This window comes from Drosophila subobscura, chromosome E, assembly GCF_008121235.1.
Source record: "Drosophila subobscura isolate 14011-0131.10 chromosome E, UCBerk_Dsub_1.0, whole genome shotgun sequence".
Taxonomy (NCBI): domain Eukaryota; kingdom Metazoa; phylum Arthropoda; class Insecta; order Diptera; family Drosophilidae; genus Drosophila; species Drosophila subobscura.
The window spans coordinates 12,621,121-12,633,530 of record NC_048531.1 but is presented as its reverse complement, the minus strand read 5'-3'; the positions used below and the strand labels follow the sequence as shown (position 1 = coordinate 12,633,530).

The window sequence follows — 12,410 nt, the reverse complement described above, 5'->3', positions numbered from 1 at the left end:
AGACTCACTCGGATTCCCATAAATCAAAACAATAATGCGCCTGCTCTGGTCTGGAGTTCTGTTGACTCTATCAGTATTTTTGCGTGCAGCTACTGGCGACAATTTGGATGTTTGCCTGAAGGATCTGGGCTGCCTGAGGGGCACTCGCATGCCAGGCTATCAGGGCGACGAGTTTGAAGCGTTCTTGGGCATACCATTTGCTCAGCCCCCGGTGGATTCCCTCCGACTCAGAGTAAGTTACGGAAATTGCATTCATTTGTAGCAGACTTCTATACAATTATATGTAGAATCCTGTGCCAGCTGTTGCCTGGGAGGGCATCCTGGATGCAGGGAGAGCAAAAGACAGTTGCCTGCAGAGGAACTACTTGGCCGCCAATTGGCCAGTGTCGGGCGTGGAAGATTGCCTCTACCTGAATGTCTACAGACCCAAGGTTATGCTCGATGTGCAACGGAAATCCAGAAATGATCTAACTTTCATTCCTTACATAGAAACGAAATGGAAATCCCTTGCCCGTCATGTTCTACCTGCATTCGGGGGGCTTCCATACCGGCTCTGCCCATCCGGCTGCTAGTGGACCCGAGTATATGATGGACACGGAGCAGGTGATCATGGTCACCGTGCCCTATCGCTTGGGACCATTCGGTGAGCTCTGAAAAAGGAGTTATACAGCGTTTATTCTAGAAATTATTTCTTGCAGGATTTCTAAGCACTGGCGATTCGAATATGCCTGGAAACTTCGCTTTAAAGGATCAGCGCTTGGCCATGCAGTGGGTGCAGCAGCACATAGCGGACTTCGGAGGCGATCCCCAGCTGGTCACGATCTTTGGCCACAGTGCGGGAGGAATGTCTGCCCACTATCACATGCTCAGCCCCAGCTCAAAGGGTGAGCTTCATTGGTCTCCCGTTGGTTGCTCTCTTGAATCTTTTCTTCCCGCTAGGACTCTTTCACCGGGCCATGTCCTTGGATGGCACCATTCTCTCGCCATTCGTGAAGATCAACAAGGACCCACTGGCCCAGGCCAGAAAGCTGGCTGCTGTGGCTGGCATCATGGAGGCAGAAGACTTGAACTCTAAGGACCTGGCCCAAGCTCTGCGGGAGCTGGATCCCATAAGGCTGCTCACAGCCGTGGACTCTCTAAAAGTCTGGCACAACTTTCCTTTCGTCTGCAATCCGCCAGTCGTCGAACCTGTTGGATGTCCAGAAGCCTTCCTGACAGAGGATCCAGTGCAGGCGCACCTCGAGGGGCGCATTCATCAGGTTCCATGGTTGCTGGGCGTTAATTCAAGGGCCGGAGAGGGTTCCCTGGTCACTTTACTTCCCTTTGAAGATCGAAATCTACGTGCAGAGCTCAACGATCGGTTCCTAGAGCGTTTTTCCCACATCATCTACTTGCCTGAGGGCACATCTCCACACGTTGTCCGCGAAATCTTAGACGCCTACATATTCGAGGGAAAGACGATTAGCAACGATACACTTGTGCCGCTGGCCGAGATTTCTGGTGACTTTGGGTTCTACTATCCGCTCTACGAGACGGCCTCCAGCTATGCGAAATACGCCAATCTCCAGGAGAATCCGCTATCCTTCTACTTTTTCGAATACCGTGGGCTGCGTACCCTCTCGACTTTGTTTAGCGGTGGGTCCGTGGAGTATGGGGTGGGTGCTGCCCACATGGACGATGCTCTGCACACCATACGGATTCCAGCTATTGTCGAGGACTATCCCAAGGATTCGGAGGATGCTGAGGTCGTTAAACGGATGACCTCGATGATGGTGGATTTTGCCAAAACCGGGTAAGGGTTTATCCTTTTAAACATGAAAGAATTTCAGGGTTCATGATGCTCTCTCTTCTTTAGGACCTTCCACAGTGGCACATCCTGCCAAGCATCGGATTTCACGGATCATAAGATGTGCAGCTATGTCCATTTTGGAGGCACAGTTGGGAGCTATCAGGAGATCATCCAGAAGGACAGGAAAATGGAAGGCTATGCAATATGGAAAAGATTGTTTTTCCCAGATTCCGATTAGACAACAAATTTTGTTACTGTAGCTGGAATAGTATTAAAAGTTACACCACAAATAATGCCAGTTCTTACTGTAGAATGTACAGGGCTCGACACTGCTTATCTATTGTGAATAGGAAAAGGCTGCAAAATCGGAGCTTGGATCTGGAGCTCTAAATGCAGCTCACTGCTGTGGACAGTAAGAAGCGATTTTTAGTGCGAATAAAAGGCCAACTAATGGCAGTCAAGGGTACGGCCATTTGCTTTTTCACTCTTCGATGCCTGGTGTAGGTTGTTTAGGATTTTGGGGGGTTCTAGTCATGGTCTCGAGGAGAGCATCAAGTTTTTCCGGTGTCCGCATGTGTGAGCAGTTGGTAGAAAGATATTCACCATCTAAGTGCAGATGAGAGAATTCTCACCTTCAAGCCCATTCGAAGTATGTGGAAACAAACTTTTTTTTTTTGGATATCGCAATGGGTAATAAAAGATTAATACTTTCCCTTAAAATCGCCAACTGGAAAAAGTAATAACAAAAGGTATAGCCATAACGGTTGACTTTCAATTTAAACAATTACTTTTGTTAGTGAAGTCATTCACTTTTTATGAAGTCATCAGTTATTTACGTACGTCTATAATTGTAATATTAATTGTGAAGCTCAGTTGAGTGCGTGGAGCTAAAAATCATTGGAATTAAGACTTCCATTGACTTGATTATACAAATTTGTGCACTCTAATGAGAATGTGGAAAGTTGTAGAATGAAGTCGAATTTCTCTATAAAAGGGAGACTCACTGGGATACTCGCAAGTGAAACCAAACATGCGCCTGCTCTGGTCTGGACCATTAATCATTCTAGCTGTCTGTTTGCGTACGGCTACCGGCGATCCTTTGGATGTGTGCCTGAAGGATCTGGGTTGCCTGAGGGGCACCCATATGCCAGGATATCAGGGCGAGGAGTTTGAGGCCTTCATGGGCATACCATTCGCAAAGCCTCCTGTGGACTCCCTCCGACTCAGAGTAAGTTCCGTCCATTCGTTTCATAATTTTCTGACCATAACCATCCCTTTACCGACGTAGAATCCTGTGCCTTCTGGAGCCTGGGAGGGCGTCCTGGATGCTGGGACAGCCAAGGATGGTTGCCTGCAGAGAAATTACTTTGGTGACAAATGGCCAATTTCAGGAGTGGAAGATTGCCTTTACCTCAATGTCTACAGGCCCAAGGTTGCGCTGACGTTACGAAATGTAATGAAAAATCAGGAAAAATCTTCCTTTTCTTTCTTCCATAGAAACGCGATGGAAGTCCCTTGCCCGTCATGTTCTACATCCATGGGGGAGGTTTCTTTAGCGGCACTGCCCATCCGGTTGCCAGTGGACCCGAGTATATGATGGACACGGAGCAGGTGATCATGGTCACCGTGCCCTATCGCTTGGGGCCTTTGGGTGAGCTGTGAGGAAGGGAATATTCATAAACTGTTTCTTATGGAGATGATGTCTTGCAGGATTCCTGAGCACTGGTGATACGGATATGCCTGGAAATTTCGCTCTGAAGGATCAGCGCTTGGCCATGCAGTGGGTGCAGCAGCACATAGCAGACTTTGGAGGCGATCCCCAGCTGGTGACGATCTTTGGCCACAGTGCTGGGGGAATGTCGGTCCACTATCACATGCTGAGCCCCAGCTCAAAGGGTGAGGATTTCACTTAACTCTCATTGAATCGATGACACTCTATTGATTGTTTCCTTCCCTCTAGGACTCTTTCAACGGGCTATGTCCTTGGATGGCACCATTCACTCACCATTCCTGAAGATCAACAAGGACCCACTGGCCCAGGCCAGAAAGCTGGCTGCGGTGGCTGGCATCGAGGGGGCAGAGAGTTTGGATAGCAAGGACCTGGCTCAAGCTCTGCGTGAGCTGGATCCTGTTGAACTGCACAAGACGGTAGATTCCCTTAAAGTCTGGGCAAACTTTCCCTTCATCAGCAACACTCCTGTGGCTGAGCCTGTTGGATGCCCAGAAGCCTTTTTCACGGAGAATCCGTTGCAGGCGCACCTTGAGGGACGCATCAATCAGGTTCCATGGTTAATAAGCGTTACTTCGAGGGCCGGAGAGGGAGCTCTTTCGCTTCTGCACGCCTTCGACGATCGACAACTACGGGCGGAGCTCAACGAGCAGTTCCTGGAGCATTTTGGCCACGTTTTGAATTTACCAGAGACCGCATCGCCTTCGGTTGTCCAGGAAATCTTAGACGCCTACGGATTTGAGGGAAAGACGATTAGCAACGATACGCTTGTGCCCTTGGCTGAAATCGCGGGAGACTTTGGGTTCTACTATCCGCTCTACGAGACGGCATCCACCTATGCAAAGTACGCCAACCTCCAGCAGAATCCGCTCTCCTTCTATTTGTTCGAGTACCGTGGAATGCGCACCCTCTCGACCCTGTTCAGCGGTGCATCGGTGGAGTATGGGGTGGGTGCTGCCCACATGGACGATGCTCTGCACACCATACGGATTCCGGCTATAATCGAAGACTATCCCAAGGATTCGGAGGATGCTGAGGTCGTTAAACGGATGACCTCGATGATGGTTGACTTTGCCAAGACAGGGTGCGGCTTTATACTATTTTCAATGAAAGAGTTTCCAGCTACATGATGCTCTTCTCTTCTCTAGGAACTTCCACAGTGGCACCTCCTGCCAGGCATCGGATTTCACGGATCATGAGATGTGCAGCTATGTCCATTTTGGTGGCACTGTTGGGAGCTATCAGGAGGACATCCAGAAGGACTTCAAGTTGTCAGCATATCCGATTTGGAAAAGATTATTTCCATGAGGATGACAGCAGAATAATGTTTATTACTTCCTCTTAGTTTTTGCACCTGGAACGAGAATTGTTTTGTTGTAATATTTTAGTGTATCTCTTTTGTTACACAATAAATAACTTAACTGGAACTGCAGCGGTATAAAGTATGTTGTTTATGCGTTGCAGCGTTTGCCTTTGGTGTCGAGTCGACAGCTGGGAGTAGGGGCGTGTCCATCGCTGTTCCAAATAATCGCTGGTAGTTATTGGGGGCAGATCCAACCCCCTTTCATCTACTTTTGTGGAAACTCTTAATTTTTGAGCTACAACAAACAATGAAAGATTACATGTAACTAATATCGAAAACTGAACCTTTTTTCCATGGATGGCAACGGTGGTCATTGCATGTAAACGAATACCGCCCCCTTTTGTTCATAGCTAGTTATATTTAGTCAGGCATTAGTTAAAGATTCATACTCATTAAATGAGGACGAGTAGTACATCAGTACTTATAGCTCTTAATTATTAAGATCAGTGGATTGCGTGCTGCGGCCATAGGAAAATGCACTCTCGATATGTATTTAGCATACGATCTGCTTTGGTGGGCAGCTCAGCTTCTGTTTGCCTTTTGAACTTCAACAACAAAAACTAAAAACAATAAAACGTTTTATATGCTTTGAATATTATTAGAATTGAGTAATTGATTATACAAATTTGTGCACTCTAATGTGAATGTGGGGAAGTCAAAGTTCTGTATAAAAGGGAGACTCGATCGGATTCTCGCAAGTGAAACCAAACATGCGCCTGCTCTGGTCTGGATTTATCGGCATTCTAGCTGTCTGTTCGCGTACGGCTACCGGCGATCCTTTGGATGTGTGCCTGAAGGATCTGGGTTGCCTGAGGGGCACCCATATGCCAGGATATCAGGGCGAGGAGTTTGAGGCCTTCATGGGCATACCATTCGCAAAGCCTCCTGTGGACTCCCTCCGACTCAGAGTAAGTCCGTCCATTCGTTTCATAATTTTCTGACCATAACCATCCTTTTACCGACGTAGAATCCTGTGCCTTCTGGTGCCTGGGAGGGCATCCTGGATGCTGGGACAGCCAAGGATGGTTGCCTGCAGAGGAACTTTTTTGGCGTAGAATGGACAATTAGGGGAGTAGAAGATTGCCTCTACCTGAATATCTACAGGCCAAAGGTTACGCTTAATGTGCAACGAAGATCAAGACTTGATTTAAATGTGTGTTCCTCCATAGAAACGCGATGGAAGTCCCTTGCCTGTCATGATATACGTCCATGCGGGAGGTTTCTTTAGCGGCACGGCCCATCCGGTTGCCAGTGGACCCGAGTATATGATGGACACGGAGCAGGTGATCATGGTCACCATACCCTACCGCTTGGGTCCTTTAGGTGAGCTGATCGTAAGGAAGGAACTATCATCACAGTTTATTCTAGAGGTTATGTCTTACAGGATTCCTGAGCACTGGCGATTCGAATATGCCTGGAAATTTCGCTCTGAAGGATCAGCGCTTGGCCATGCAGTGGGTGCAGCAGTACATAGCGGACTTCGGAGGCGATCCCCAGCTGGTGACGATCTTTGGCCACAGTGCGGGAGGAATGTCTGCCCACTATCACATGCTCAGCCCCAGCTCAAAGGGTGAGCTGCGCTCGTCTGTCGTTGGACGTTCTATTGACTTTTTGCTTCCCTTTAGGACTCTTTCACCGGGCCATGTCCTTGGATGGCACCATTCTATCAGCAGTCCTTCAGATCAACAAGGAACCCTTGGCTCAGGCGAGAAAGCTGGCTGCGGTAGCTGGCATAGAGGGAGCAGAGATCTTGGACAGCAAGGATCTGGCCCAAGCTCTGCGTGAGCTGGATCCTGTTATGCTACACAAGACGGTAGATTCCCTAAAGGTCTGGGATAACTTTCCCTTCATCAGTAATCCGCCGGTCGTCGAGCCTGTTGGTTGTCCAGAAGCCTTTTTCACCGAGGATCCGGTACAGGCGCACCTCGAGGGACGCATCAATCAGGTGCCATGGCTGCTGGGCGCTAATTCAAGGGCAGGAGAGGGTTCTATTGCAGTTCTGCATCCTTTCGACGATCGAAAACTACGGGCGGAGCTTAACGAGCGGTTCCTGGAGCACTTTGCCTATATCCTGCATTTGCCTGATGGCACATCGCCTCAGGTTGTCCGGGAGATCTTAGACGCCTACGGAATTGAGGGAGAATCGATTACCAATGATACTCTTGTTCCGTTGGCCCAGATCGCGGGAGACTTTATCTTCTATTATCCGCTTTTCGAGACGGCCTCCACCTATGCGAAATACGCAGACCTAAAGGAGAATCCGCTTTCCTTCTACTTTTTCGAGTACCGTGGCATGCGCACTCTCTCGACTTTGTTCAGCGGTGCATCGATTGAGTATGGGGTGGGTGCTGCCCACATGGACGATGCTCTGCACACCATACGGATTCCAGCTATTGTCGAGGACTATCCCAAGGATTCGGAGGATGCTGAGGTCGTTAAGCGGATGACCTCGATGATGGTGGACTTTGCCAAAACCGGGTGAGATTTATATAACAGAATGTCTGCCCACAAAGTTATGTAATTGATGGTCTTCTCTGCTTTAGGATCTTCCACAGTGGCACAACATGCCAAGCATCGGATTTCACGGATAGTGAGATGTGCAGCTATGTCCATTTTGGAGGCACAGTTGGGAGCTATCAGGAGATCATCCAGAAGGACAGGAAAATGGAAGGCTATGCAATATGGAAGAAGTTGTTTTTCTGAAAATGCAGAATCTATTTTCAAGGTTAATTGAATGGTAGAGCGCCATGCGAATATCACTTAATATGTGGAATTGGAACGGCCATTGTAGTATCAAAGAGGAGAGTTGAGATACACTTACATATGTTTTACAACACAAATACATCACTTAACTGTAGCTCAATGTCAATTGTAACTGTAAATGGTGCGCACTGCTTCGCGTGTTCTCTCCCGTTCACTGCCTCTCTCTCTCTCTCTCTCTCTTTAGCTAGCGGCGCTTGGCTGCTGCTGTGATTCCGAAGGTCAGTTTGCAGTTTGCAGACAATGCAAGAAACGAAACGAGATTAAGTGCGAATAAAAGAGAGAGATGTAATGGGAAGGAACGGAACGGAACGATGGGAAGAGTGATGAGATAAGATATCAGACAATCAAGGGCACATGCAGTGCATACATAAATACTTATGCACATACATATGTACATACATATGTATGCATAGAAAGATGCAGGATAAAAGGGAAAGTGAATCTGCCAAGCGGCTTAGTCGGAGCTCAGCTGTTTGGCAGATCAGAGTAAGTGAATTCCCTTTGGCGACTGGAATTGCAACTGCGACTGCGACTATATCTGATATGCAATTCCAGATCAATTGATATCCGCTCCGATCAAGCATGCGTCTTGTGTGAGTTTGATCGAGTAGTGCTGAAGTGCCGTAGTGCTGCTGTGTGTTGAATAAAATTTCCATTTCGAGTTCAGTCACTCAGCCGAGATAGTAGTAGACAACAGCAACAGCTATGGCTCAGCGCATGGCAGAGTTTTCTTGGACGATTAACCAACGAGAGCCCTCAGATCGATTTGGATCGTTGTCGTGTAACGTTCTACATATTTTCCGATATTCCGAGTGAGTTTTCCCCCCAAGGAGTTTTAATGCAATTTATGCAATGGAAAGCCCTGCGAACTTTAGAGAGTGTCCAATCGAACCGATTTAACGTTGACATCATCTTGGGGGGGCAATAACAAGGTTTTGGAAGCACCATCGAAAAACTGTTCATAAATAAACCAATCACTCGATCGATATGCATAATTAATGATCCATAAAGATGGCTATTAACTCGGGCTTGTCTTTGGTTTCGGTTTCTTTGTAGCCAGACGATGATTCAGGCGATACAGTTACGGATGATGATGCTGTCGGTGGAGCTCGTGCTGCTCGTGCTAGAGCTCTTCTCGTGCCCCACTCTGGCGCTGGACCCGCCGCTGACCGTCTGTGCGCGAAGTGTGGGCTGTGTCAAGGGCACACACCAAAAGGGCTATCAGTCGGAGCAGTTCGAGGCCTTCATGGGCATTCCATATGCCCTGCCACCCGTGGGAGCGTTGCGGTTCAGCGTGAGTTGTGCCCCCGAAAGCAACCGAAGGGGAAAACGAGAGTTCCATGTAATGTCAGTTCCATTTAGAATCCCAAGGTTATGCCCAAGCTGATTGGTGTCTACGATGCCACCAAGCCCAAGCCGGACTGCGTGCAGAAGAACTATCTGCTGCCAACTCCCATTATCTTTGGGCAGGAGGATTGCCTCTATCTGAATGTCTACAGGCCAAAGGTGGGAGCCAAAACAACTCATTTCCTTGGCTTTACTCTTATACTTGTCAGTCTCTTCGACAGCTTGCACTTCCTAGACAATCCCTGCTGCCTGTCATGGTCTACATCCATGGCGGTGGCTTCTTCAGTGGCTCCGCTGGACCTCAAGTGACGGGACCAGAATACTTCATGGACTCGGGTGAGGTTATCCTGGTAACCATGGCCTATCGCCTGGGGCCTTTCGGTAAGCTCTGCACAAAAATCTACTCAGTCCGCAATTAAATATTTTCCTTCTTGTGGCAGGTTTTCTGTCCACCCAGGACTCGTCCATTTCCGGCAACTTTGGTCTCAAGGACCAGAATCTTGCCCTGCGTTGGGTGCAACGCAACATCGATGCCTTCGGTGGCGATCCCAAGCGCGTGACCATCTTTGGCCAGAGCGCCGGGGGAGTGGCCACGCACCTGCATCTGCTTAGTCCCCGGTCGAAAGGACTCTTCCACGGCGTGATCAGCACGAGTGGCACAGCCAACGTGCCCTTTGCCATCACAGAACGACCTCTGGAGCAGGCGCGTCTCGTGGCCGAGCTCTGCGGCATCAAGCAGGCCCAAAACCTCAGCACGGCCAAACTGGCGCGTTCGCTGCGCCGTGTGGAGGCAACCAAACTGCTGGATGCCGGCGATGGGCTCAAGTTTTGGGATGTGGATCACATGACAAACTTCCGGCCCGTGGTGGAGCGGGGCGTGGGCGCGGAGGCTTTTCTCAGCGAACATCCCAGGGAGCTTGTGGCGCGAGACAGTCGCATGCCCATTCCCTGGCTGGTGGGAACCGTGCCGGACGAGGGAGCCGTCCGCGTGGTGAACATTATGGGCAACGAGACGCTGCGGCAGAGCTTCAACGAACGCTTTGACGAGCTGCTGCAGGAGCTGATGGAGTTTCCGACCAGCTTCAGCGAGCAGCGGCTGGCCAGCAGCATGAGGCTCATCCTGAAGGAGTACTTCCGGGATGAGCACGAAGTGAACGAAAAGACTGTCCAGGGATTCATGGATGTAAGTGGCTACTGATCGGATGAGTCTATCGCTTATTTATTGCTCCATTTCCAGCTCATCACTGACAGGGGATTCAAGCATCCTTTGTACAATGCCATCAGGGAGGATGTCCGACACCGGCATCCGCTCTACATTTTCAGCTTCAACTACAGGGGCTCACTGAGCTATGCCTCTGCCTACACGTCGGCGAATGTCAGCGGCCGATACGGCGTGGTCCATTGCGATGATCTGCTCTACCTGTTCCGCAGTCCCCTCTTCTTTCCCGACTTTGAGCGCAACTCCACGGAGGCCAAGGTGATTCAGTCCCTTGTGGACTACTTTGTGCACTTTACCAAGTTCGGGTGAGCACGCGGAGCGGTGGCAAAGCGTTAGACGGGTATTAAATCGTTTCATTCCGTAGCAAACCGAGAAATATGGAGTCACTGACACCTTGTACGGAATCGCAGCTGCAGTCACGTTCCAGTGGAATGTGTGACTTCCAGGAATTTGCCAATACGCCGGCCCCTGCTGAGGGCTTCGAGGTGCACGTGTCCAGCACATTCCAGGCGGCACGAGTCCAACTCTGGTCGAGTATACTAAATGAAACCTCCTTAAATGAATACTAAATGAGTCAGTGAATGAATGTAAGGTACAGGAACTAAAGAAACGCTCTCAAAGATGTAGGTTCTAAGATGGAACTAGAGATACACATAACAAATAACTCAAATAAAATCTAATATTTAATCATTGATGTGTAGAATTCCAAAGATTCTTGCTGCAGTCAGCGCAGCCCAAGTCGATGAATGGACTGCAGCAACTCGAATTTTCTTTCTATCTACTTTACTCTAGCATATTCCATATACCATTTCAAAGTTTGCTAAACATGATAAGCTACAAAAATGCATTTGCATATACATATTTCTACATGTAATAACAATGTTGTGCAATCCAACATTCTTTCGTTGCTGGAAAGGCGACAGCTGTAATCAGGTTTAGCTGTCACGGGAAATTAACTGCCGCCAATGGGGGAAATGGGAACAAAGATGTTTAAATCAATAATATAATTTAAATATAATATTGTGTAACACTTCATAAGAGAATACAAATAATTGTTTGCCATTCCTTTAACACAGAGAAAATAAATACTTTATGTACATATGTATGTACAGCCACTTCTAGATGCCACTTTCTAGATTTACCTGCAGTTGTCCTCATTTATGGTTCACTTAAAAGCTCAATGAACTTTTGTATCTGATGGATTGCTGTGGGTGGGAAAGGTGCAGGGTCTAACTGTCATTTGGCCATCAAATTGGGTTAGCGCATGCAAAGCGCAGACACAGCCAGGTGCCCGAGGCCCGTGTGTAGCAGATTTATGTCAATTCAAATCAATAAAGCCAACCCGAAGCCCCGAAGCTAATGACAGCTCCTGCAGGACACTGTCCGACTCGAACTCGCTTCAGTTGCATTTGAAAGTGCAGCGCGAGTGCTTCAGCCATGGAGCTAGCCCGGAAGATTGCGATTCGGGTTGTGCCCCTGTTCCTGCTCGGGTGGCTGCTCACAGTGGGCGAGGCCTACCTGGAGAGCGTCCGCGTGGAGGAGATACCATTTGCCGGCCACAAAGTGCCCGCCAGCCGTCGTTCCAGTGGCATCCACCTGATATCCGGACTCGAGCATCAGCGCAATTTCCTGCACCTCTTCCATGTGCCCTGTGAGTGAGGGAGGACGGAGCACACCTCAGGATTACTAATATATGCCATTGCAGACATCATTTGCTTCTATGCCGCCAAAGGCAAGTGGCCCTATGTGCCGGGATTCATGAAGTACAAGGTGGACAATGCCGCTCGCAATTTGTTCCATAATAACGACAGTTTCATAAGGCAGTTCTGCACCAAGTGGATCCAAGTCAAGGAGTGCTTTCGCCCTATTTTTGGTGAGTTCAGAGGGGAATGCTGTGAGTTGCAACTCAGTCTTTGGTTCTTGCAGACAAGTCCAACGGAACCAGAGATGATCCCGAGGTTGAGACGCTGAATGCCAAGCTTCAAGGGCAGCGTTGCAACTGCGACAAGCTCCTTTCCACGGAGGCACCTGTTCCGGTTGTTTACTTTGATAAGAACTACATTGGCAACGTCAGCTCGGAGACCATTTTGAATACGATTGAGTTCTTGGAGAGTTTCCTACCGCCGCCGACTAAAAAGCACAAGCGGAAGAATCGAGTGCGTGGCCGTTTGGATGAAATTAATATTGATCACTAATCACC

At 48.7% G+C, this 12,410-nt stretch overlaps 5 protein-coding genes across 7 annotated transcripts; all 5 read left to right on the top strand.

Moving 5' to 3' along the window:
* Nucleotides 1–34: 34 nt before the first annotated feature.
* On the top strand, nt 35–2,042 carry LOC117889710 (venom carboxylesterase-6-like). The gene is made up of 6 exons (XM_034794130.1): nt 35–232; nt 288–431; nt 490–643; nt 699–884; nt 940–1,792; nt 1,856–2,042. Exons 1-6 carry the CDS (start codon nt 35–37, stop codon nt 2,025–2,027), a joined length of 1,707 nt encoding a protein of 568 aa, XP_034650021.1. The 3' UTR covers nt 2,028–2,042.
* Nucleotides 2,043–2,820: 778 nt separating this feature from the next.
* On the top strand, nt 2,821–4,921 carry LOC117890667 (esterase FE4-like). Its single transcript, XM_034795643.1, has 6 exons — nt 2,821–3,017; nt 3,078–3,221; nt 3,287–3,440; nt 3,500–3,685; nt 3,750–4,602; nt 4,667–4,921. Exons 1-6 carry the CDS (start codon nt 2,934–2,936, stop codon nt 4,824–4,826), a joined length of 1,581 nt encoding a protein of 526 aa, XP_034651534.1. The 5' UTR covers nt 2,821–2,933; the 3' UTR covers nt 4,827–4,921.
* A 639-nt stretch (nt 4,922–5,560) lies between these two features.
* On the top strand, nt 5,561–7,750 carry LOC117890666 (esterase 6-like). The gene is made up of 6 exons (XM_034795642.1): nt 5,561–5,789; nt 5,849–5,992; nt 6,051–6,204; nt 6,266–6,451; nt 6,507–7,359; nt 7,425–7,750. The coding sequence occupies exons 1-6, from the start codon at nt 5,592–5,594 to the stop codon at nt 7,582–7,584; spliced, it is 1,695 nt and encodes a 564-aa protein (XP_034651533.1). The 5' UTR covers nt 5,561–5,591; the 3' UTR covers nt 7,585–7,750.
* A 361-nt stretch (nt 7,751–8,111) lies between these two features.
* Nucleotides 8,112–10,897, top strand: LOC117890665 (esterase E4). 3 transcript variants are annotated; one of them, XM_034795641.1, is made up of 7 exons: nt 8,112–8,130; nt 8,701–8,938; nt 9,007–9,150; nt 9,213–9,372; nt 9,432–10,174; nt 10,229–10,515; nt 10,575–10,897. In XM_034795641.1, the coding sequence occupies exons 2-7, from the start codon at nt 8,708–8,710 to the stop codon at nt 10,777–10,779; spliced, it is 1,770 nt and encodes a 589-aa protein (XP_034651532.1). In that variant the 5' UTR covers nt 8,112–8,130; nt 8,701–8,707; the 3' UTR covers nt 10,780–10,897. The 3 variants fall into 3 exon arrangements, with proteins under 3 accessions (XP_034651532.1, XP_034651529.1, XP_034651530.1); XM_034795638.1 differs by lacking the exon at nt 8,112–8,130 and adding an exon at nt 8,317–8,456; XM_034795639.1 differs by lacking the exon at nt 8,112–8,130 and adding an exon at nt 8,444–8,460 and having other exon boundaries at nt 8,702–8,938.
* A 645-nt stretch (nt 10,898–11,542) lies between these two features.
* On the top strand, nt 11,543–12,408 carry LOC117890664. The gene is made up of 3 exons (XM_034795637.1): nt 11,543–11,861; nt 11,916–12,083; nt 12,137–12,408. Exons 1-3 carry the CDS (start codon nt 11,648–11,650, stop codon nt 12,403–12,405), a joined length of 651 nt encoding a protein of 216 aa, XP_034651528.1. The 5' UTR covers nt 11,543–11,647; the 3' UTR covers nt 12,406–12,408.
* The last annotated feature ends 2 nt before the right edge of the window (nt 12,409–12,410 follow it).